Source organism: Zootoca vivipara, chromosome 14, assembly GCF_965207765.1.
Source record: "Zootoca vivipara chromosome 14, rZooViv2.hap1.1, whole genome shotgun sequence".
NCBI classification, from domain to species: domain Eukaryota; kingdom Metazoa; phylum Chordata; class Lepidosauria; order Squamata; family Lacertidae; genus Zootoca; species Zootoca vivipara.
Genome location: NC_142597.1, coordinates 18,358,035 through 18,382,105, shown reverse-complemented (window position 1 = coordinate 18,382,105; position 24,071 = coordinate 18,358,035). Strand labels below are relative to the sequence as shown.

The window sequence follows — 24,071 nt, the reverse complement described above, 5'->3', positions numbered from 1 at the left end:
ACCCAGGCAAGTCAGCTCAGGCAGAAGAACAAGCAACCCAGCCTAGTCGGCTCACCAGTAAGAGCAGCAATAAGAGACATTTCCAAATGCAGTGGGGCAAGTCAAGATGGGCAAAGCTGGGGCAAGGGGAGAGGAAGGAAGGAAGCACATGGAGCCCTGAATCATTTTGTTGTTGTTGTTGTTGCCAAAACTTCCACGCTAATGTCCCCAGCATTTAACCCAGATGATGTCATCTCAAATAACCATTTACATAGCCAAACTGTGCATGCAAAAAAAAAGGGACCCTGTTCTGAAATTGCTGGCTGACTCAAGGAGAAAACACTCCTGAAGCCTAGCCTGATAATCTGTGGATGTTGATCCCCGCCAGAAGATTTCTCTGAAATGAAGATAGCAAGCAATCATGACATGCTTCTTTATTTTTTTTATTTAACAACTTGCCACACAATTAATTTGTTTTTATAAGCTGCTCCCTCCTTTCCCTCCACCTGGAGAGGAAGGATTTGCCCGGCTGGGGAGAAATTCCACAAACGGACCCAGAATGAGCGATGGCTGTGTAAAATTAATGTATAGCAATGTAAACAATTTTAATTTAAGAATGCAGCTACAACAGCCCTCGCTGCAATTCCAATGGCAACCGAGATTTATAATGTAGTAAAAAACAATTATTCTCTCGTTGATTAATACATTAACATTTTGGAATGGAAGCTAAAACCATTGTCGCCGCCCCCCCCCCTTTTTTTTTATTGAGTTCAACTGTGACACCTCCATTAAAATGATTTACTGACCATCCCTTACAATTTTAAGCACAGCAGCAGCAACAGAAACGGTAAAATTCTTTTAACATTACATGATTTGTGAAGTCATATGTGAAGGATTTACCATTTAAATCTTTCACTACAAGAAGCATACAGCCAATAAATCTGCCCCTCCACCCCCTGCAGCTGCCCAGGCACCTAAGAGAAATGCGTTTCACCAGGAAGAGCGAATGTGCAAATTCCAGTCAATTTTTTAAAAGAAAGATTTATCTCAGCCTCTCTCCAAAGAACAGAGTCAATCTCTGAAGCCTCCACCTCTAATAATATTTGAAGTTTATCGATCAAGTGTACAGATCCATGACAGCTAAAGGTAATGGCGCTCTTTGGAGCCGAGACCTGATACAACGCTTGCACCAGGGGCTGGGAATTTATGCTTTCCATTGATATTTCCAATTCTGCTCCAAGATTAAGCACCAAAGGATGTAAGTAAATAACTCGTGACTGAGAGCGCTGTAAAACGGTTTAATTAAAAACAGTTTCAATTAAGAGAAGGGTCCTTCAGAGCGTTCCTCGCCGCCACCGCCGCCACCTTTCAAACCGCAAAGAGGAAAAACCGAGGTTCACGTCGGGGCATCGAGAAGTGGGCTAAGATCAGCAGCAGTCCACCACACACGGTTACCATGCAACTCAAGGGCCCTGCGCACTGTCGGCTGAGGATGAGCACCAGCAGCACATATGGCAAGCTTGCAAGTCCGCACAAAACAGGAGCACAACCACTGCTCTGCTGGGAGCAGGGTAAAAGTGCTCTTTGGCAACGTACCCCATGAGTTCAGCTCTGCATTACGAGTTTCTCCCACAGCTAAGCGGACTTGCTTTTGGGACAGCTCTTGTGTTATTTGCCTGCCAGACGTTTAACTAGGGTCCCAAGACTCCATTCCCCAGGGAAGCCCAAAAGGTGAATCATGGAGAGGAGGCAAACTAGTTTGCATGACCATCTCCTGCAAATGGCAGGTACGCTGCATAAGACATCTCTTAATATACGGTAAGAAAAAATAATAATATTTGGATTTGATATCCCGCTTTTATCACTACCTGAAGGAGTCTCAAAGCGGCTAACATTCTCCTTTCCCTTCCTCCCCCACAACAAACACTCTGTGAGGTGAGTGGGGCTGAGAGACTTCGAAGAAGTGTGACTAGCCCAAGGCCACCCAGCAGCTGCATGTGGAGGAGCGGAGACACGAACCCGGTTCCCCAGATTACGAGTCTACCGCTCCTAACCAATACACCACACTGGCTCTCAGAAGAAAGAAGAGTATGCTCCAGATTATCTCCCATTTCCTGGGGGAGTAGTGTTTATGCAGGGTCAAAATGTGGCACAGAGGCAGAGCAACAAAAAAATTGCCTCAGTAGGACAGCTCTTAAGAACAAGTTTCTCAAGGAGGAGAGTGAACAAATCCCAAATGGCCAAACAGTTTCAGATCACAAGGGAAAATGCAATTCTTCCATAATACCAGGATCCGGAGTAAAGAAACATTTATTTTAAAAAACTGCACATGAATATTTAAATGAAAAAGGTATTTAAATGCTTCCCACAATTAAAGGGCTTATCGTGTTGCTTGATCAACAATCACATTCCCAGTGTCTCTGTGATCACAGCTTGACTCAGTTGGCAGCATCTTGTCATAGCTGTTTTATGCTACTGAGCTACCATGGGAAGGTCTAAGTCCGTGTGAAATTAAAGATGCTATCACATTCTGGTAAGATCTAGAAGTTCCACCTGTCCTGTCCCCATCGATTTTCAGGTGGATTCACCAAAATTTCCTGGAAAATGCTACAAGCAGGGCAGGGGGAGGAGCACACAGGCAAAAATTCAACCCCTGACCTGCCAGCTGGGAAGTTGCAGGTTTCTCAATGACTCTATGTCCCCAACCTTAAAGGGCTTTCATTTCTGTAGTTGCTCCCACCACCAATTCTTAAGCCCTCTACAGAATGCACAGAAGCATTGTTTAGAGACCCTTCTGACATTAGGATGATCTTGAGTGATGTTAGGGGAAACAATACAAGGCTCTTTGCACAGTGCCTGGAGAGAATCCAAGGTTGTCCACCGCAAATGGGACACACATGGGGGGGGGAGGGACTATGAGCACTGAGCTGATATACACCCGGCGCAGCTGAAGTGACACTTTCTGGCATTCGCTTGATTTACGCCAGTTGAGCATCTGTCCCGCAACAGACCAACTGAAATATTGTGTCAATGTCACTCACTTGCCAAGCTCTTGTGGCTGCTGTTCAATTTGCAATTAAGTCAACAGCAGTAACTCCTCATCTAGCCTGCTCTTTCCCAAAGAAGCCTGTGTGCCGCTTACCACATGCTTTTGGCCAGCCGAGTTCATTAAATGTGATTCCTTCCGCTGGGATCTGCACTCACATTTTTCTTAATTATTTCTACGAAAACAGAAGCTTTGCAGAGTGCACGATCCGAGTTTATTTTATTTTGTGCATGGCTAAGTATCCCGTCTTTGAGGGTACATGTTAATTAAAAATTAACTACAGTGTGTAGAGGATGCTTGGTGCTTGCAAGCCAATGAGCACTGCACCTGCGGAAGACAGTCAAGAGTGCCTTCCTCGCCTTAAAGGATAATAAGCCCATGCTTCCTCTATTAGATCGTCAAACAAGGGGAGCCGTTACTTTTCAAGTCAGTCTGCAGACGTGCAGCCAAGTTATTCTACAGAAAGCTTGTTAATATTGATCAACATAAACAGCATCTCATTTCAGTCTGAATGCCTCCACTTCTGCACTGCATCCTGGGGAAGGATCCCTGGACATCGACCCCTTACTTGTGCCTTTACAACAGTCTCTGCCCTGAAGACAGATGATGTCTTCACTCTTTGAAGGGCACAAGGGTCTGATACCAATTCCAACTCTGGTCTCATCCACATGCCACTCTGTCATTTGCTTGCTTTTTAAAGACTGTTCAAAGGTACTCTTAGATCTCCTGTAATTAAAGGAGAGCAGGAAAACTCAATATACATATATATAGCAGGGGGTGGTGGTCTATGGCTTATTGACCTTAATGGTGGGGGATTCATACTGCAGGGAAACTTTGTTGCAAACAGAAGTTGTCCAGTTGTTTGATTCTTTAGTGACGCTCCCACATCCTCTTCCGCAAACCACCTCTCTTGGGCGCTGGAAGCTGGAGAAGAGATGTCAAATCTGCAGAAAAGCACCCACCTGCATCTCTTCTTAGAGTTCTACTTCTCTGCAGTCTCTAAGCGTATTTTGGTTGGTTATCCATTTTTAGGAGAAAAGCAAAAACCTCAGGGACATTTTATGCTTGCAATTTAGATTTTTTTTAAAAAAAAAGAAAGAAAGAAGGAAAACACAAAGATTAGATTTGACTTCGTAAACCCGAGTGATTTCTGAAAAGTTTAAAAAAAAAACCCGCAAAAAAACACTGTGCTACCAGCTGGTGGTCTCTGCTGGCTGGGGTGCAATACTGGAATGAGCCTTGCTATTTTTAGATGCTTCTGGAAGCAAATCAATTTTTTTTTTATTTCAAAGTGTCACAAGATATTAGATCAGGCGTTTTCACTTCTTTATGTAACACTTTTCCTTTGAAGTCTTCCAAGTGCAAAAAAGAAAAAAAAGAAAAAAAGTATTCCCAGCTGAAATAGAGATCTATCTGCTTATCGAGCTGGCAATTTAAACGTTACAATCTACAAACCCAGACGTCCAGCAGCCCTGAAGAAATGACACATGTGAAGCAGGACATGAAATTAAGAGACACGGAAAGGACGGCATAGTGCACTTTTCTGCTGGCGGAGATAATCTTTTTGCTTTGCAGAAATTCTGTATGCAAAGTTAACGGCTAATTGTAAAAGCAAACACAGAGTGACCATTAGATGTTATAGCATGCACCAACTTATCCCGTCATGTGTTTGTGTGTGTGTGTGTGTGTATGTGTGTGTGTGTGTCATTGACTATCGACCTGTGCCAGTACCAGTGGGGGAGTTTGATGGATTTGCTTTGCAAACAAATATTGACCTTAAAAGTAAGTGTCAGCTGAAATGGTTGCCCCAGTTAACATTGTCTCTTTAGTTAAAGAGGGAATGGAGGGGGGGGGGAGTCACCGGTACAGTACTGAAGAGGGACAAGCTAGATGGCAGGCTCTGACAAAACGCCACATTATTTGCTAATCCTAATGTGTTATTCTTCCTTAAGATTTGCTTTTCTCAGCAGCAATTCAATTACAGATGCTACAAATCCTTCTGACATGTAATTCCCTCTTGTCAGGGAGAGCAGTAAACGTATATACATGTACAGCTTTTCCATTAAGATGTTAATATACATTGGGGCACGCAGGCCTTTCCTCCAAGGAGCCTCCGGAAAGGTGGGCGAAGGAGAAATGGAACTGCAGAAGCAGGCTGGCTCCCAAATGCACAGGGTCAAGTAGCACAGGTGCTCAAATTACAGGGGGCAGAGTGGGCTCACTCTCTGCATAACTTTTCTGAAGATCCTGTAACTGTACACTGTTTAGTTTTTGTTTCTAAAAAACCCATCAGGCTGGGAATGATTTGGCTAGAGTGAATGGGCAAGTTGGTTGGGGGGGGGATGTAGATTTCACTGGGACCCCCTAACTTTGCTGCTGTAGTCTGAACACTGAACACTGGCCAGTACTGCAAGTTGTCATGATCCCAGCAGAAGTGCCTGTACAGTGTTGGCAACAAGACTCAGTGCTGCTCCTCCTCAAAAGAGGATATATATTTTTTTCCATTGCAATAGCACAACTGCAGAAGTGCTACCTGCACTGTTGGAGCAGTGCACCTCTGAAAACCAGTTCCTGGAAATCACAAGCGGGGAGAGTGTTGCTGTGCTCATGTCCTGCTTGTGGGCCTGACTGGATGCTATGAGAGGAGTGCAGTGAGCAGTTTGACTCACTGCAATGAAGTTTGCAAATTCCTGCCTTAAACATTTGCAACCTATCTGCTGCTTTTATATTTGCCCTACAAATGTTTCAAATAAGTGAATTCATCTCCTGCCAATGAGAGCCTGGAATTCTCAAAAAATGTGGATAGACAGAATGTTAGGCTTTCAGAGAGAGAGAGAGAGAGAGAGAGAACATTAAAACTAAATGGCACTTCAATTAAAAAAAGAGAATTCATACATCCACTTCTCCCAAATATATTCAGAAGGAAGCAACATTCACCATAAATTCATTGCGTATTGATTTGACTTGGGACAATGACAGTTTAGTCATGTGTGATGTGTAAAATCAGATCTCCGGGTCTGATGTAAGTGTCGGTATTTGAAAAGCAGTTAAATGAAAATTAGCTGTTCCTAATCTTATTTAGCCGTTCAACTTTACTTGGTTTCCCAATATTTTAGCAAATAAAATTCTGGTAATTACCCTGTATAAAAGAGACACTTGATGCTTAGAACAAACTGTTTTGAAGTTAACTATGCACGCTCCAAATGATGCAGACATCCTAACAGATTATATGTCAACTTTGTTAAGATACGCATCAAATCTGCCTGACTGGGACTTGCCCTAAATAAAAATATTACATAACATCCAAAAAGAGAGAGAGCGAATGAAGCTTTGGGGTGGTCTTAATGGGCTATTATGGAGAACAACCTCACACTTGCATCTTCCTCGGGAACAGGGCTAGAGTAGCCATTATGCAGAGTGCTTTCCAAGGAAGCTGCAGGCTTGGCAGGGGTCATGCAACATGAAGTTTCAATGCTCTTGTTCCCTCTGGAGTTGAAGGCATGCAGATTGAACATGGGCCTCAGAGAGCCAGCGCTTTCTGAAATGGGTATATATTGGGGTGGGATAAGCATACAAGAGACAACAGCCCTGTTGGACCACATCCATCTCATGCAGCATCCTATTCTCACAACAGCCAACCACATGTTTGTGGGAAGCCCACAGAGCAGGACCTGATTCTCACCGAGTGGTATTCAGAGGCCCATTGCAGCCAACAGTGGATGGAGAACTTAGCCACTGTGGCTAATAGCCATCGATTGCTCTGTCCTCAACATATTTTGTCTAGTTTTCTTTTAAAGCCGCCATTATATCTGGTTGAAGCTAATTCCACATTTTAACTATGTGCTGTCTAAAGAAATACTTTCTAATGTCTGTCCAGAATCTTCCACCATCCAGTTTCATTGGATTAAGTATCATGAAATCCAATTTTGCCATGCCCTGCATCATCATACACACCTCTAGCACCTACCCTCTTGCTTGCCTTTTCTCTACATTAAAAAGCCCCAAATGTTGTAAGCTTTCCTCATAGGGGAGTTACTTCATTCCAGTTATAATTTTTGCTGTCCTTTCCTGAGCCTCTTCCAGCTCTTCAATATCCTTTCTCGGGAGAGGCAACCAGAACTTTACATAGTATTCCAAGCGTGGGTGCACCACAGATTTGTAGGATAGCATTATGAACCCAGCAGTTTTATTTTCAATTCCTTTCCTAATGATCCCTAACATAGGAAGTCACCCTTTTCACAGCAGCCAACAGCTATCCACTATGACCCCAATATCTCATTCCTAGTCAGTCACGGCCAATTCAGACCCCGTGAGCATATGTGTGAAATTAGGGTATATATTTTTTTGCCTCAATGTGCATCACTTTAGACTTGCTTGCACTGAAGAGCAATTGCTATTTTACTGCCCATTGACCCGCTTCGGAGAGACGCTTTTGGATCACCTCAAAATCCCTTTTTGTTTTTGCCCCCCTGAACAATCAACAGTAAAACCTGGCTATCTCCCTGCTCACCCCAAGTCTAGATCATTCATGGACAAGTTAGGAAGCACAGGCTAGATGGACAGGCAGCTGTTGAGCTCAGCAGCTGGGTCAAAGCCTTCCTCTGAACTCTTAACTTTTCAATCATTTTCAACTCTTCCTTCTTTGTGGGCTGCTCTAGCTCTGGCAGCAGGGTACTCAATACATTGAAGCTTGTATTTTTTTAATACCTGGGGCACAATATAAGAAAAGTACTTAAGGAACTCCAGACATGGGATGCTTTATTGCTATGATTTAACACATTTGCTCCACGGGGGTCTTGTTTTCTTGCTCCTCGTTTAACTTTTTTTTGTGTGTGTGTGTGACTAAGTTATGTAGACAAAGGTAATAAAACACTCTATTTGCGAAAGGAGGAGGGGGGGCAATGCTATACTAGCAAGCCTGAATTTTCTGCCGTGTACATTTTCGCTATAAAACCAAAGGGCTGATAGATCTCTTCTGTGTGGGCTCAGCATGACTGTTAATTTCGGCACATTTCGATTTAAGGCTCCCTCCTACATAAGTTTTAACAGCGCCACCATTACTAAAGGGGAATGAATTTTTAATACAGTATGATGTTTCCACCACATACATACACATACCCGTGCGCATCTATAAATGCTTTGCTTAATGCTGCCAGGTGATTTATCTTCAGACATCACCGTGGATAAGGTGTTTTATTTCAAAATTTGTAAGGGAAGTGATGGAAATCAAGCTTCGGTTCAAGGACCTTGGCATCAGCTTTTGCCTATACTGGAACTGAATTTACCTTTGAAACCACAGACCATAAGGGCTGATATGCTGGACCAGATGTCCTAAGAGGACTTGTCTCCCCTGGGAACTCCTCTTGGAAAGCCCACTTTGAGCATCATAAATTAATAACTCCAAGGTTGAAAGTTCGATCCCCATTTGGGAATGCTGCATATTCTTGCATTGCAGGGAGTTGGACTAGATGATCCTTAGGGATCCTTCCAACTCTGTAATTCTATGATAATCCTGAGCCCACCCTGCCAAAATCCCTAGATAATTACCCCCCCCCCCAAACACAATATCTAAAGGGTACAGCATTTAGCTATTCAACCTCATTGTTCAGCATAAATAGCCATATAGCAAAGCTATCTCTGGCTAATTTGCAAGCAGAGCAACACAACTTGCTTTTTGCAAGAACACAAATTGCCTTCGAAAGGAATGGGAGGTGCACAACAAGTAGCTGGGTTTTGGGTGGAGATCGGCACAAGCCACAAAGAGAAAGGGCATGTGGAGTAAACTTTTGTTTCTCCAGCACTAGCGGTTATGGAAATATGCACATTAAATCACAGCGGAATCCATGAAATTAGGAGAAGGCCTTACACTGACTTAGGAGGCTGTGATATTGAGCATGCATGCGGGAGTTTCAAAAGGCACCCAGGTCCGGTCAAGTGAATCGGATTCATTGTGTAAGGACATGCCACGCAAAGTGACAGAAGGGCTGGTGTCTCTCTCTGCCTGCGAAGTGCAAGCTATGTTTATGTCCATAATAACCCAGAAAGGTTAAAACCAAGGCCTGCAAGAGCCAGGGACAGACAATATTATTCATTGCCCTAGTTTAGCGTTAAGTGTACTGCACCTATTCTAATTTATTGATGGGCTATTTAAAGGTGGTGTTAACCTGTTTGTCTTGCATTATAATTGAATTTGGTCTCTAATTTAAGTGAGCGAAATTCAAGAAGTTCATCCTTCCTCAATCAATATGTTCCCCTTCAGTGACCCATTTCAAGATAGCTTCATAAAAAAATAATGTATTTTGTTTTAATAAATTTAATCGCTATGACAGGTGCTCAATTTTTATTGGCTGCTTCTCTAGACATCCCTTTGCCAGAGAACAAAGCCATGCTTACAATCAATAGTAATTGATTAATCAGCATCCCCCATGAACAAAGGTGCTAATCAGTTTTTGATTAGTTAATCAAACTACATGGAAGGGCTACACAGGTCCTTTTTGATTGTGCCGTGTTCTACAACACATGTTAGCAGGAGCACAATCTAAAAAATGGGATGCGATCGGCTGGAACATGGTGAATAAATGCAAAGAGATTGCTTCACTTGTGCACAAATGTATGGTTTTGTCACATTACCAAATAAACGCAGGCAGGGAGCAAGAGATGGGATGTAGTTTTAATTCTCTTCCTCCTCATTCAAACTGACGCTATAAAGAGGAGTTCAAAACAGACTTAGCAGTAGAAATACTGGTTAGAATCCAAGGCGAACCTTGGAATGGGAATTATGCTAGAATGCCATCATGCTTTTACGCAATCACAATCTGTTTCATGTACACAGAATGAACCTTGGGATTGCACCCCTCCCACCCCACTTGGTTAGAGCAGTTCAGTGTTGTAGAAAGAGAGGTCAAACCAGGTGACAGGAGGCCTCAATCTGGAAGAACTCTGTGCCTCTGACTGCTTGGGGGAGAGGAGAAATCAGTTCATGAGTCTTATAAAGTGCTTCGATGGGCCATGAAAGAATTTCATGAGCAAACCATCAAGCCAAGCCAATCTGGATTTGTAGCCTGGTGTCAAATAATGAACAGGAAGGTCGCTCATGTTTGGCATTGTGCGTGACCCAATCTGCAATTTTATGCAGCCCAAACAGACCCCACTCTCAACATATATTTCAACTTGGGTTGCCATATTTCAAAAAGCAAAATTCCCGACTCCAAAATTAAGCTCTTTTTTTGGGGGGGGGGGAACAAACCCAGATTGTTGAGCTTCTTGGGGAAACCTAACTAAAAAAAATACTGATTTTAAACTTTTTGAGCTGTTTCCACTGCTTTTCCCATCACATTGACATATAGCCAGTTCAGCAAAATTCCCCCGACGCCATTTTTACACTAGAAAACCAGGAGATGTCAGTAACTTTCCGGATATATGGCAAGCCTATTTCAGCTTTGAGTGAGGTTCAACCTATCTGCTGTTATTGCTGTAGTTGAGGGTTATAATATGTGAACAGCTGTGGTATCCCCCCCCCCCCAGGAGTATACAAAAGACAGCAACAACAAAAACAACAATAAATAATGGGGGAAAGATTGAACCTTTTGGGACCTAAAGAAAATTATTTCAAGATACCTTATCAGAGAAACCACAGAGGTTATTTAAAACCTGTCCAGTGTTAACAATTGTTGAGAGCTCTGTTAAGGCAAATTTTATGCAAATGTTTTGTTTCTGCCTGTACCAACTAAAATTTCAGAGCACAGTTCTGGACAGAATTAAATAAAATGCAGTTTATAGTACGTTGCTAAATCCAAAGATAATTCTTTAGGGATATTTAAGAGGATAGCTTGAAACTGCTGCATTAGAACTGTTATTTAATTTATTTGCTGCTGCAATATTTGATAAAAAATGGTCTCTGTTGATATGAACCTTAAACAAAAAATTTCAAGGTAAAATATAGCTTTATATTTTAGTTCGAATGCAATTATTGGTTCTGTTCTCATTTTATACCGCCAACTGCCCATTATACCGCCAGCTGCCCATTCTTGCAAAGGAGACCAGGATGGCAAACACACGTGTGATAAAACAATCAAAACACCTAACAATTGGTTCCTACACAGGTAAAATCTAACATTTTTTATATTATTCACCTTTATAATTTATGTTGTAACTGTTGATCTTTTTTTAATTCTGCCACTTATGAGTTTTTATTAGCAATATCAGTTCTGTCAATCCCCCCCCTTTTTTTGGTTCTATATGTATTTTTAAAGATTATCTAAAAAACAAAAAGCAGATCTGCCCACACAGGATTCATTTCATGCTGTGAGTATCAGTGGAATACACAACTATGGATTTTTTTTTTAATAGCACAAACTCCTCTCCATGTCTCCAGTCAACAGTGTAATTTCCGCCTTAGTACAGTATACATTTCTTATGTCAAAATGGAAACACATTTTATCCAATATAAAATATAGGCCATATAAACACCAGTCCTGTATACTCCCTGTAGAAAATGGCATATCCAAACAAATACTACGGTTGCCTGGACCCTAACTTCTCAGTCAGAAAAAAATGGGCCGAGTCTTAACTTGGATTAGTTAAATCTCCATTAGATCTCCACTGTGGGAATGTGGAGAGCAAATATCCACTCAGCTGTGGGGCTCTTGGGCAAAGCACCAGTCAAACTCAAAGGGCTGTTGAGAAGGTAAGAATGGGATAACCCCCATGTATACTGCCTTGAGTCTAATGGGGAGGGGGGGGCGGAGGGACAGGGTACAACATAGGATAGTAAAATAGGAAGGACTACATCTTTTCCTGGCAAAGATATTCAATCTGCTGTGAAAAAAATAAACAAGGTTGGCATATAATTCATCTAGAGTCTGGTATGCAATGAAATAATTTCCCTCTTCTCTATGCACTAAAGAGAATCCTGCCACATCCATTTAACAGCAGCACATGACAGAGCAGGCAACCCAGACTCCAAGCAAGGTTGTATTGGAGACACACACACCCCTCACCCCTTTCCCCACACAAACCCGGCATCCTCACGTGTTTTACAAATGCAACAAAATTTCAACTGAACCGTTCTCTAATTAGGATTCAAAAAAATTTATTTCCAGCAACTGAGCTCACAGCAGCTACTAGACAACCTGTAATATAACTGGCGGCGCTCTGCGCTCCCCCCCCATCACCCGCCCCCCCTCGAGTGCTGCTATACATGTTGGTAAATTCTTGTCCTTATCAAGCGATTGGGAGGAGGAGAAGCCCAAAGGCAAGAGGGGAGAGGAGAGGAGCAGCCATACTGAATAATGGGCCTCTCCATCTGATTAGCTGCTGCCGCACAGCAATTGCACAATGGATTTTTGTTTCGTTTTGTTTCAAAGCAGCCAGGATGCAAACAAGGTGGAAAGCAAACAAACCCACAGACTGAACAACCCACATTGGCTTAACCTAAGAACTAGCCCTTACCTGAGAGATCCCCATAGTCCAGCTCTTCGGCGGAATTTGGCAACTGAGTAAAGCCTTACAAGTAAAAACAAACTCATTTTTCTTTGTGTTCCTCAAGGGATGAGAAAACAAAACACTTAAGAACAGAGGGTGAATTTCTCAGGGAAAAGAATAACGAAAGAAGTCAATCCCTCGGCATCTGACAAAAGCTTTTTGCTCATATTAGCTAGCGGATGAGGCTATCCAATCAGTTAATATATTTTGGGGTAGTTTCCCCCCCCCTTTTTTGCCTCTTTTAAACCAACCAACCAATAGACTGTCAGAAAGATGTCTAGGTCTGCACCATTGAAAACACATGAAACATGAACAAAAACATTCAGAAATCACTCATTCATAACTGCATGCAAAAACAAGTCCTCCACCAAACATTAATTGTTAAATTTTCTGTATCACTTTGGTTTACAGTTCTTGCTTTGATTATATACACACTTAAGATGCAAACATTTTTCCAGCTTTTGGTACACATTTTGGCAATGCTGGATAAGATAGTCTATTGTCAATGAACAGCAGTCTTCCCCAAACTGGTGCCCTCCAAATATTTTAGATGACAGCTCTCATCAGGCTCAACCAGCATGGCTGTGCTCCCATCAATCCCATTATCACCTAAATGGTCATACTGGCTGGAGCCATTGGGAGTTGCAGTCCAAAATTAAAATTCAAAATCTGAAGGGCACCACGTTGGGGAGTCAGATTTAGGACTATTTTGAAGTGCTCTTTTCAAAACTACAGCAGCAGCACATGGAGATTGAGAGATTGAGTTGCATTTTTATTTTAAAATATTCTGGCATGATCTGTTTTATGGAAAGTCATCTCAAAGTTGACAATGCAGTGAGGCAGAAATCCCTGCCTGGAACTTTCTTCTCGGCAAAATCTGTTGGCAAAATATGACGTTTGGTTATTACAGCTGCCACTTTTCAATTTTTTTTTTAAATGATTCATTTGCAGGAAAGTTTGGGTGCTTCTCAGCCAAAGGCTGCAAGGAGATGGCAGTTGATGGAAGCCTGTTTAATTAAGAGAAAAGCTGGATTTCACATGAAGTCCCATTGCCTTTTGCTTCTGATGGTGTGCTTTTTATACCAAAAAACAACAACAACTGCAATGGAGAGAGAAGAGCAGCAGCAGCAGCAGCAATGTGGGAAGAGACTGCTTGACCCCATTCCTACTTGATGTCTCCTTCCAACGGCAGCCCCCCGATTTCTTTCCTACCCTGGGGAAGGAGAGTATGAACATAGATTTAGAGAGGCTGTTTTTGAACTGGGAAATGGACAGAGAGTAGTAGATGCATGTTCCCCTTACACTGCTCAGGCTGACAGGCTGCAAATGATAATTGTGGTTTTTTGTTTTGTTTATAAAATGTGAACACTTTTTCCTCTGTGTAATGTCTAGCTTGGCTCTAAAACAGCCTTTGCCAAACTAGTGCCCTCCAGGTGTTTCGGACAACAACTTCCATCAGCCCCAGTCAGCATGAGCGTCATAGTCCAAAACGATTGGAAGGCACCAGGTTGGCAAAGGCTGTTCTAAAGAGTGCTTGCTACCCGATGACTGATGTAAAACCGGCTTCCAAAACTACCCGTTATACAACACAGCACAGTCAAAAAATTAATTTTTAAGATGCAGAGTGGCAAGCTACTACTTGCCCAGATTCGAGCTGGTACCCCCCCCCAAAAAAAAAACATCTGGGCTGCAGTTGCTGAATTGCCCTGCTAAGATTGAACAGGAGTCTGAATGCTAATCTGAAATATATATTCCGGCGTATAAGACGACTGAGTGTATAAGACGACCCTCCACTTTCCCAGTTAAAATATAGAGTTTGGGATATACTCGCCGTATAAGAAATACGACCCGGCGAATAAGAAAGAGGACCCCCAACTTTTGAGAAGATTTTCCTGGGTTAAAAAGTAGTCTTATACGCAGGAATATACAGTAGTTAAGGCTCAGTGGGTAGTTGGGAACGCAGCTTCTGTGATGCTGGAGAAAACACACTGACATTTTGCGGTGAAGGCGCCACTATCAATTGTGTCAGTTGCTTTAGCTTGTAAACAATAGCTTGCAGGTGCTTCTGTTAACAGCTAAACTGTGCACACTCTCATAGCAAAGGAAGAGCTTCTGGCTTTGCAAACTTTGATGGAAAATGTCATTTGCAAGTAAAAGAAAGGCATGTACTAAGCTACCCTCTCTGAGTGGGTAAGTTTTGTCCCGTCCCCCCCGGATGTGAAATTCCATCCGCCCGAGGAGGTATAATTATTGTAAATCATGGTAGGCTTTCGTTGCCTAGCTGTAAGGTGAAAAGTGTTCAGGCACACATTTACCTGTGTGCCTGAGCTGCAAGTGGCCCTGACTAAGCTATGCCTTCTGCCGGCCACATTAATGAAACTGTCACACACTGTAGCTCTAGGGCTTGTGGGGATACCTTTGCAACTTCATCTCTTGGCAGTCTTTAGGTGGGAATGAATAACTGCTCTCTCTTAGGGAGACATTGCAGCTCGAGGCTGTGAACTTCCCTAAGGAGGCTTAGCACAAAGATAAAAGGGACCCAGAATTGGTATATTAGTATATTTGGTTATATATTTGCATAAATGTTTTTCTTTAGCTTGACTGGAAAAGACTTATGTTGAGATGTATTCACGAAGGCAGCCATAACCCTGGAAAGTTCCACATTAGAGATGCATAGGGAGTCAATTATAGATATCCAAATATAAAGGTCAACGAACATGATCCACTGGAAATGTCTTGGGTGTAAGCTCAGTGAAAGAAATGGGATTTTGCTAACAGCACAAGTGTGCCATTGAATGCACGCTTGCAACACCTCTTTCCAATCAAGTTGACGCAAATGAATTGCACCCATTGTGGAGTCGAGGTGTGCCAATGTTCACAGGTTGCCACTGTTTTTGTCCAGGTTGGGGGGAGTTTGGCTCTAGAAAATATTTGCACTAATGCAGTGATGCAGTGAGTGTGTCAGCAGCAATCTGATGTGAATTAGGCGCTTCTAACCCGTCCCGCACCCAACCAAATAATTGGGTCTGGATCGTAACTAGATTGTGCATTTGTGTGTAGAGACTGCAGCTGGCTGATAATCACCAAGTCAAGTGGACACTACTGATAAAATTATATGCTGAAGGAAGAAATATTACTGATTAGTGACAACAAACATGCCTTTGAAGCCACTACTGGAATTCAGAAGACTGCATCTCTGGGCCCTAAGGTCACACTTGTAGTACAAGAATGCAAGCTGACTCCTCAAAAGCATCATTTAGAAAGCTATTTTTATCTCCTCCAATCTGTTTCTTTTCAGAGCATTTTCTTCTTTCACTTAAAGAAAACCTTGTTTTCTGAAAAGTAAAAAGGGCAATGCTGAATTTTTAATGAACCAAAGGGTCTTTTATTTCCCCCGCCCACTCCACAAAGGAAACTGATCAGTTAAACTAGTCCATTTATATCAGAATCCCGGTAGACTTAAAAATGTCACTGAATGGCATTCTTAGTAGTCAAGAAACATGAGAGCAATTATGTCTTGGTTTCTTCTCATTATATTTCCCATTTGGCTTTTAAAAATATTTTATTCTTCATTTTTGATTAGGAAGCATTCCCATTTTCCTGCAATTTCTTTGTGTGTGTGTGTGTGTGTGTGTGTGTGTGTGTGTGAGAGAGAGAGAGAGAGAGAGAGAGAGAAATGAGAGTTAACTTTCCGACTGCATGCAATTGTTCAGTCACTTGGAATTAAAGAAGCTGGAATCAGTTGCATAAGAACAGCAACTGCCTAAATACGTACTTGTATCTAACGGGCACTCTGCTTTCCTTTCCTAGACTTGTGTTTGCACACCACAACAGTAAACTGCTTCCTAAATTGATTTCCAGAGCAGCAAACACATTTTCAAAATAAATAAATAAAAGCATAGAAATACTACTCAAAAGTTTGTCTCATGCAGGGCCGGCTCTAAGGCAAGGCTGGGTGGCGCATGGATAGGTCTGGAGAACAGTAATGCCCTACAAACTTAGTCCGGAGGGGAGTCTAAGGTGCCAAATCATGTATGGATAACAGTGTGTCATTGGGAGGAATACTGTACTGTCAAAAGGCAGGATATAAATCTGAATAAAATGAAATTGACAGAGGGGCATTTTGGAAATCCTTGTTATTATCTAAGTGTTGACTAAATGGAATTGTAAACAATAATCAGACACTGATCCACGGTTGTTTATGTCCATTAAAGTTTGCTATAAATGCTGTGAGTTGCAACACCCCTACTTTATTTACAATATGACTATCAAGGAGAGGAGGGCATTCACATAAGACAAATTCTGTTCCCTTGTACAGAGAAGCCTTGATTAGTCATGTCTTTCACAACACATTTCTTACGTTACTCAAGATGGTTCCAGAAAGATAACAGGGTAGGACAGTGGATATATTTTCTCTGAAGGATATTCTACTGCCACATTTGATAACTGAGGGGTTCAAATAAGATGCATGGTTATATAGTCTAAGCTCACAAGTAAATTTGCTTTGATTTATATTCCAATATATGTATAATTACTGCTTGGACACCTTAATCATAGCAAGTTTCACTCAGATACCCTCCACCCCGCCAGATGCTGGTTAGAGGAGACTTGCACAATATTTCCTCTAATTATCGAGTGAGTTCAATCTACATTGTGGCTGATAAGATCCCCCACCTAACCAAATAAAGGAGCAACATAAGTAAGATGCAAATATAAAATTATTTTACAACTTTATTTTTTAAGAGCATTTGCCTTAAAACAATCCTATTCTCCAAGGAATTTGGAGTAAATTAGTAACCTCTATAGGAACCGCTACAGCGGGAAGGTAAATGGCGTTTCCGTGTGCTGCTCTGGTTTGCCAGAAGCGGCTTTGTCATGCTGGCCACATGACCTGGAAGCTACCGTATACGCCGGCTCCCTCGACCAATAATGCGAGATGAGCGTGCAACCCCAGAGTCGGTCACGACTGGACCTAATGGTCAGGGGTCCCTTTACCTTTACCCTATTTGATTACATTGTTACCAGGCTGTTGCTCCCCTGCTTCTTTTTAATTAATTGGGTTGTTTTTAATAACGTGTTTTCTTTTATGTATTATATTTTGTGCATTGTTGGAAACTGCCTTGAGATCACATTTACATGTTGAAGGGCTGTCTACAAACTGGAGAAATAACAATAAACAAATGCGTTCCCCCCTCTCTTTCGCAATGTATATTGAACCATACTATGTCATTTAGAAGCCGGTTTGTCTTGGTCTGTGGCAATGGAAGGTATTGCTTGGAGGCACTTGGTTGTTAAATTTCACACCCCTCTCTTTTATTATTGTGCTTGAAATATGGTTTTTTTGTTGCTAATTTTTGTATGCACGGGTATTTCTAGTAAAATTTGCAGGGCTTTTGTCCTGAATTTTCATGTCTCTTAAAACCCATAAAAAAGCAATTATCAGAGGATGAGTAATTGCTCTCCCAGATGAATCTACACAATCTTTAAGGCTTGCGAACTAAGACCCTGTGCCCTGCTCACACGTGCACTTTAGAAGCCAATATTTTTTTGGGGGGGGGGAGGTGCCAGTACTGTGTGAGTTTCGTCAGAAAAAAGCACTGAGCATACTCACGACAACTTGCCCTCCATCCCTGAACGTCTGCATCCAGTGTCTTCATACAGAAGTTAAAAACAGCACTGAGGACAAAATTGTACCCAGCTGTACATCACAACACAAAGACCATGGGGCAAAAACAGTCTCCCAGTCCTACTCTCTGCACATGACCCTGGAGGCAGGAACTGAACCACTGTATAGCAGTGCCCATAAGACCCATCCCACAGAGTCAGCTGGTCCCTGAGATTACCATAGGCAATGGTATCAAAAGCCGCTGAGATCAAGAAGCAGAAGCAGAGTCGCCAGGGTGCCAAAAGCTGGTTCAGTCCCAGAATTCGTTCAAGTGATATTGCTGCTTAATGTTTTGCTGCTGCTGCTGCTGCCTCTCTTTAATCTGATGACTGTTTTAGTAGTGTTTTTTAATCATTTGCCATTCTACTATAATTTTTGTTGTTGTGAGTCATACTGCAGGCTGAAAAGTAGCATACAGATGTTTAATTATGTGTGTGTGTTGTGTGTGTGTGTGTGTGTGTATAAAATGCTGCGGAAAAATTACACCCATCATCCTGCCATCCTAAATTGCCATTGTGATTTATTTCTTATTCTATTGCTGTCACACTTGTGACTTCAAATGTAGCTAGCCAAGATTTTTGCTTGGTGAATATTTTCTTATTGAGCCAATCCTGGACCACATGAGAAGAGGCCAGAGACAGCACAGACTTCTGGGCTAAGACAAAGGAATTATAAGCCTTGGAATAATTACTGCTTCCACAAAATAGTAGTTTTCAGGATCTTTAGTGACTGCTGATGCTGTTCCCCTTTGATATTGCTGTGGTATTTTTCCTATTTCAATGATAACTGTTATATATTTTAGCATATCATCAGATGTGGGCAGGCTTCTCTACATTGCTTTTTGTTTCATTTGAATGGTTGGGCAGCATGCTTACTTCAGAGGAGCCACAGAGCGCTACTTTAGGTTGTGTTTGTGTGGGTGTACAATCTAACTCACCAGGTGGATCCTGCACCCCACACACTTCCTGTACTCGTAGGTCTGCTTTATCAGCTTTGGAAACGACATGGATTGCCCATATCTCCCTTGGGATATGTTGCTCCCAGTTTAAATGATATGATTGCTGAAACTCAATCTCCAGACTGAATTGCTGTTGAAAAGATGCTCCTTTTGAGATGTCCCTACAGCTGGTCAACTGCATCTATAACCTGAAGGCCACTATAATTCTCTCACTCTTTTTTGTAACAGCACATGTGTGTGCATTGCAATGCTGCACAATGTCTGAACTTCAATGCAATGCATACATTTAACAACTGGCATATGGTTTCTGTTTCAGATGAACCAGGAAGGAGGAAACTGAGGGTTCAAAGTGTTCTGCTGGAGGTGTTAGCATTAGGGTCAACATAGCCACTGGCGCACTCCAGGTACTGTTGGAACACAGCTTGTATCACCCCTGACCCCTGGCTATGCTGGCTGGGGCTGAAGGGAGCTGGGGTCCAACTTCTGCAAGGCACTGTGTTGGTTATTCCTGTGCTAGTAAATACACATTCACTTCATTTTTTAAAAAAGGAGGCAGTGTAATGTGGCACTGTACTGTGGCCATAACTGGAGGTTACAACCCACTAGAGAACTTATTGTGAAGTTGTTCAGAAGCACTTGTCCTGGGGAATTAGCATTGCGCTCGGAAAAATTTGAGAGCAGCATTTAACATCCTAACTCTGTCTGAACTGCATTATTGAAATGCATATCTGATTTAAAAACCGACACTCTTCTGGCTCTTCCTTTCTCTGGTAAGTGGTTCACTGGGGAATAAAGGGCATTGTTAGCATCATTAGCCAAAAACAGGGTAGGTGTTCTCTCAAGTCAAGCTTTGTAGGACAAATTCTTGGAATGGCTTTTTAAAAAAATGTTAGAAAGGATAAAAATCAAATCTCCCAAAATAGAAAGGGGTTGGCTTGTAGGAATCATTTGGTCCACCTCTCCAGCACGTGCAGCTGTCCTGCTTTGTTCTACTGATTTAGAGAAGAGAAACTTTCCAAAAGGCATCTGCACTGCAAGGTGGAAGTTAAAAGGGAAATAGGATTCTTGAAAAAAAGGCACTGAAGTGCAGCCAAAGCCAGAGCCCCAGCATCAGCCATGAACAGCATGCTGTTATTAGAATTCTGACAATGAATGCAGAAGAGTGGGGGGGGGGAGGGGGGAAGCACACATGGAAACCTGCAAGTTAAAAGATCTCAGCTTTATATGCAGTTGGGAGAGTTAAATGCTCATGCTTTAAACTTGCCCATGCATAGCTGCTGTTAAGTCCTGCGTTGTGAGAAGAGAGATTGCGGGAGGTTGCTATAGTTTTGCATGCAGACAAACTCTTTCCCCCACCTCTAGTCCTTTTGGATACACTCCCAAAAAAATTCATGGAGTGTTCAAGCACCTCCCTCATATCGAAAAGCAGCCTGGGTCCTCAAATGAGACTTTTGGGTACTGGGCCTTCTTCCACTAGTGTTTTAATTTGAAATTTTTATTTTTTTATTTTTGGAGGCAATCCATCTGGTTTGACAGGTTACCCATCATGCCCATCATGCATTTCTCACCATCCACAGACATGCTCACTTCCATTTGGACATTGTTCAGAACAAAATGGCCAACACACAAGAAATATATCTGGTCAACTTCATACACACGCTGGCAATGCAAGCTTGGAAGGAAACCACAAAGAAGCTTCAATGGGGGAAAGGGCAACCTTGACAAAGAAGGGACGCCAAACGAACCAGGATCTTTTAGTATTACTTTAAGGCAGAAAGCATATCATAGGTCAATTTGCCTGACATGCCTAGTAATTTATTTGTTCTACAACTTTCTCATCTCCAGCTTGGAAGTTATGGGGCACTTGCAGTCAATATGCTGACCATTTTCAATGCACAAGTTGCAGTATCTTAAAGCAAAGAAAGGCATTTCTGGCTAAATCTATAATCTGTTCCCCAGTTTACTTTGGGCTACATTAAGTCTAAAAAGGATAGTTGACTTGACTTGTGGGTCTTGTATACCTCTAAAATGTGTGGATGTATGTGTGTGTTCTTGCACCATTAATAGTCCACTTTCCAAAATATTTTCCAACTATCTTTCTAATGAGTATCAGCTATCTAATCGGCCGAATAGTGTTCAAGTGTACATATTAGTAATTTCACTAAAATTATTAAGTGAAATTAACTTATGCAAACTGAGGTGACTTCAAGTGCAATGACCTCAAAATATTCGTTTTATTTATTTTAAAGATTAGGGATACCCATGCAACATTCATGCCCCTGTTTCCTTAAAACAAAAGCTACAGTTTCCTCTCTGGGCAGCAACAACTAAACATCTAATTCATTGTTTTGTTTTGTTTTGACCCAGCTTTTAGTTTTGTAAAGCTCTTGTTCTGGAATTCTTTGCCCATTACCATAATGCTTTCTTTAGAAGTTTTCAGATGCTTCTGTCATTAATGGTGGTCTCAATGGAACCACACAACCAAGAGAACCTCGGTAAGTTTTAAATATATTTTTGTCTACACAGTGCTAGAAATCATGGCAAGTAGATACAAGGTGCTTCATAATAGTTCATCTATGCTGGTACTGTCAATCCTAATGAGTCTTGAGTACAACTGAGACCCTTGGTTCATTTAGGCTGTTACTCTCCACCCTCAAGTCCAATCTAGCTTGTGGCTTCTGTGACTGAAATGTTGCTGACATAAGAGTGGACAATGGGGTAGGGGCGGATTAGCCAATTCTCCAGACTTCATCATTTATTTCAGTAGCAAGTGAGTCAGGACTAATGCTCAATTATAAACCCATCACTAATAATTGTTTATTAGCAGAAGGTAGCTTTAGCTGCTACTGTGGGCCTGAAGCGGCAGACATACAGAGCTTTAACACTTCAGTGACAGTCAAAAGGTTTCAGTTAAAATGTCTACTCGTTGCGCCAAAATTCCTAATAGTATGATAATTAGAAATGTAGAGGGAAACAGAATCAAGCTAATTCCAGTGGGATTTTATCAATTTATAGTGGGCTCTCCAGTCTGCAACTCAACTGCTGAGTATGAAAATACAACATGCAGACTCTCCTAGGCCAAATAGACATCCAGGACCCCAGATATGCTTTGTCATCTCTTCCTTCAGCATTTGCTGAAAACTGAGGATTTGAGAAGGCTGACTTGGGGATTTTGAAGACTTCCTTCCCACACATGTAGAATACAGAGAAATAGGACAGCAGGACCGTGTGCAGGAATGTTTCACGTCCATGCTTCTAACTCCTTTGGTGCATGCACTGTGCCCCTACTGCACATGACTGGGGAATTCCAACACGGTGGCAGCCATGTCTGATAACAGTGGCTGCTATCTTGAAAAATGTTCAGGCAGGCAGATACCAGTTCCATGTCTCTGCAATAACAGGCCCTCAACAACTTATATCCATCTCTATTAGGAGCATGCAGAGTGTAGACCAGGCACCCCCAAGCTGCGGCCCTCCAGATGTTTTGGCCTACAACCCCCATGATCCCTAGCTAACAGGAACAGTGGTCAGGGAAGATGGGAATTGTAGTCCAAAACATCTGGAGGGCCGAAGTTTGGGGGTGCCTGGTGTAGACATTGGGCGTGCTCAAGTAATTCCCAAATGGCAACTGCAAAGGAAGACCTGGCACCCTACGTAACAAGGAAATCTGTTTTACATTAAACGAATATTGTTATTTATTAGATTTCTATACTGCCCTTCATCCAAAGATCACAGGGCAGTTCACAATATGAAAGCACAATGATAAATACCATAATAACAAGCAAAAATATTTTTTTAAAAAAAGTTTTAAAGGCCATAGGTTGTTTAATTAGCCTGGGAGAAGAGGAATGCTTTTGCCTGGCACCTAAAGAAATGTAACGAAAGTGCCAGGCGAGCCTCCTTGGGGAGGGCATTCCAAAGTTATAGTGTCATGAAGAATTTGACCTAGTAGACCCCTTGTGAACCTTTGGATTATGTATGAATTGGATAGTCGATTACGAATTGCACAATAACCATAATGTGATGTTTGGTACAGAAGTCTCACTCAAGGCTGATAAAATAGATTGGGAGTGGGTGAATTTTGAAAGGATATTGGGTGGCAAAGGCTGGGGAAGACCCCAGGCTCAAACTGAGAGCTGCTCACAGTTGTAGACCAAGAAAAGCCAATGTACAGCCTTGTGTAAGTTACTGAACTACCACTCCCGCCAGCCCCCGCCAGCCAAGCAAATGGCCAGGGTTGATGGAAGCTGTAGTCCAACAACATCTAGAGGACACCATGTTGGCTCTTTCACTCAGGGCAATCATTCCAATAAGTTTCACCAAGTCTTAAGAAAAATACAGGGTGCACTTTTAGCAAGGTGGTTATGGATTTTAATTTAGTCAGGCAACTGGAATTTGTATATTAAAGTTATTTCATCAACCCAGTTGCTAGTCTGTGATACTGGATCCTACTTTAAAATCTGGGGGACGTGAAAGCTGTCAAGCTGTTTGAAGGAAGAGACACAAAACAGGTGAGTGGGGTGAGCTCGCTCGTCTGTTCTGACCATGGCCAGGGAGAGTCTGTTGCAGCAGAGCATGTGTTTGGAAGCTTGCTAATGAAAGACTTCCTGGTGACCTATGACACGGCAGATTACTCTGTGGAACTGCCTCAGCATACTAAACATCTTATGCCTCTCTTGCATACCAGAGAGAATCCCTGGGAATGGCAGGCATTACAATTAAGACAACATTTGGGCCACAGTTTCCAAAGCCAGATTCCTCTGGAATGTTTCGTTCTGACTGGCGGCAATAATGGTTGCTGAAATGCAGCCACTCCTCTTGTTCTTGCTCTGATATGCCTGCTGTTTTTGCTGGGTTTGGGGAATAGCTAGATGCCCAGGCCTGTAACAATTGAATGCTAAATTTGCAGCAGAAACGACAAGGCTAGACATCCCTCCGAG

General features: G+C 42.2%; 1 protein-coding gene across 3 annotated transcripts in view; it reads right to left on the bottom strand.

The window, feature by feature from the left end:
• The window catches only part of CADM1 (cell adhesion molecule 1), a 282,345-nt gene that overhangs the window by 4,946 nt on the left and 253,328 nt on the right, over positions 1-24,071 (bottom strand). Inside the window, exon 10 of one of the 3 annotated variants that reach the window (XM_060268441.2) lies at positions 12,476-12,529. The exons of the other annotated variants lie outside the window; for them this stretch is intronic. Within the exon in view, the coding sequence (XP_060124424.1) occupies positions 12,476-12,529 (54 nt within the window). The remainder of the gene's footprint in view (positions 1-12,475; positions 12,530-24,071) is intronic. 3 annotated transcript variants of the gene reach the window in all.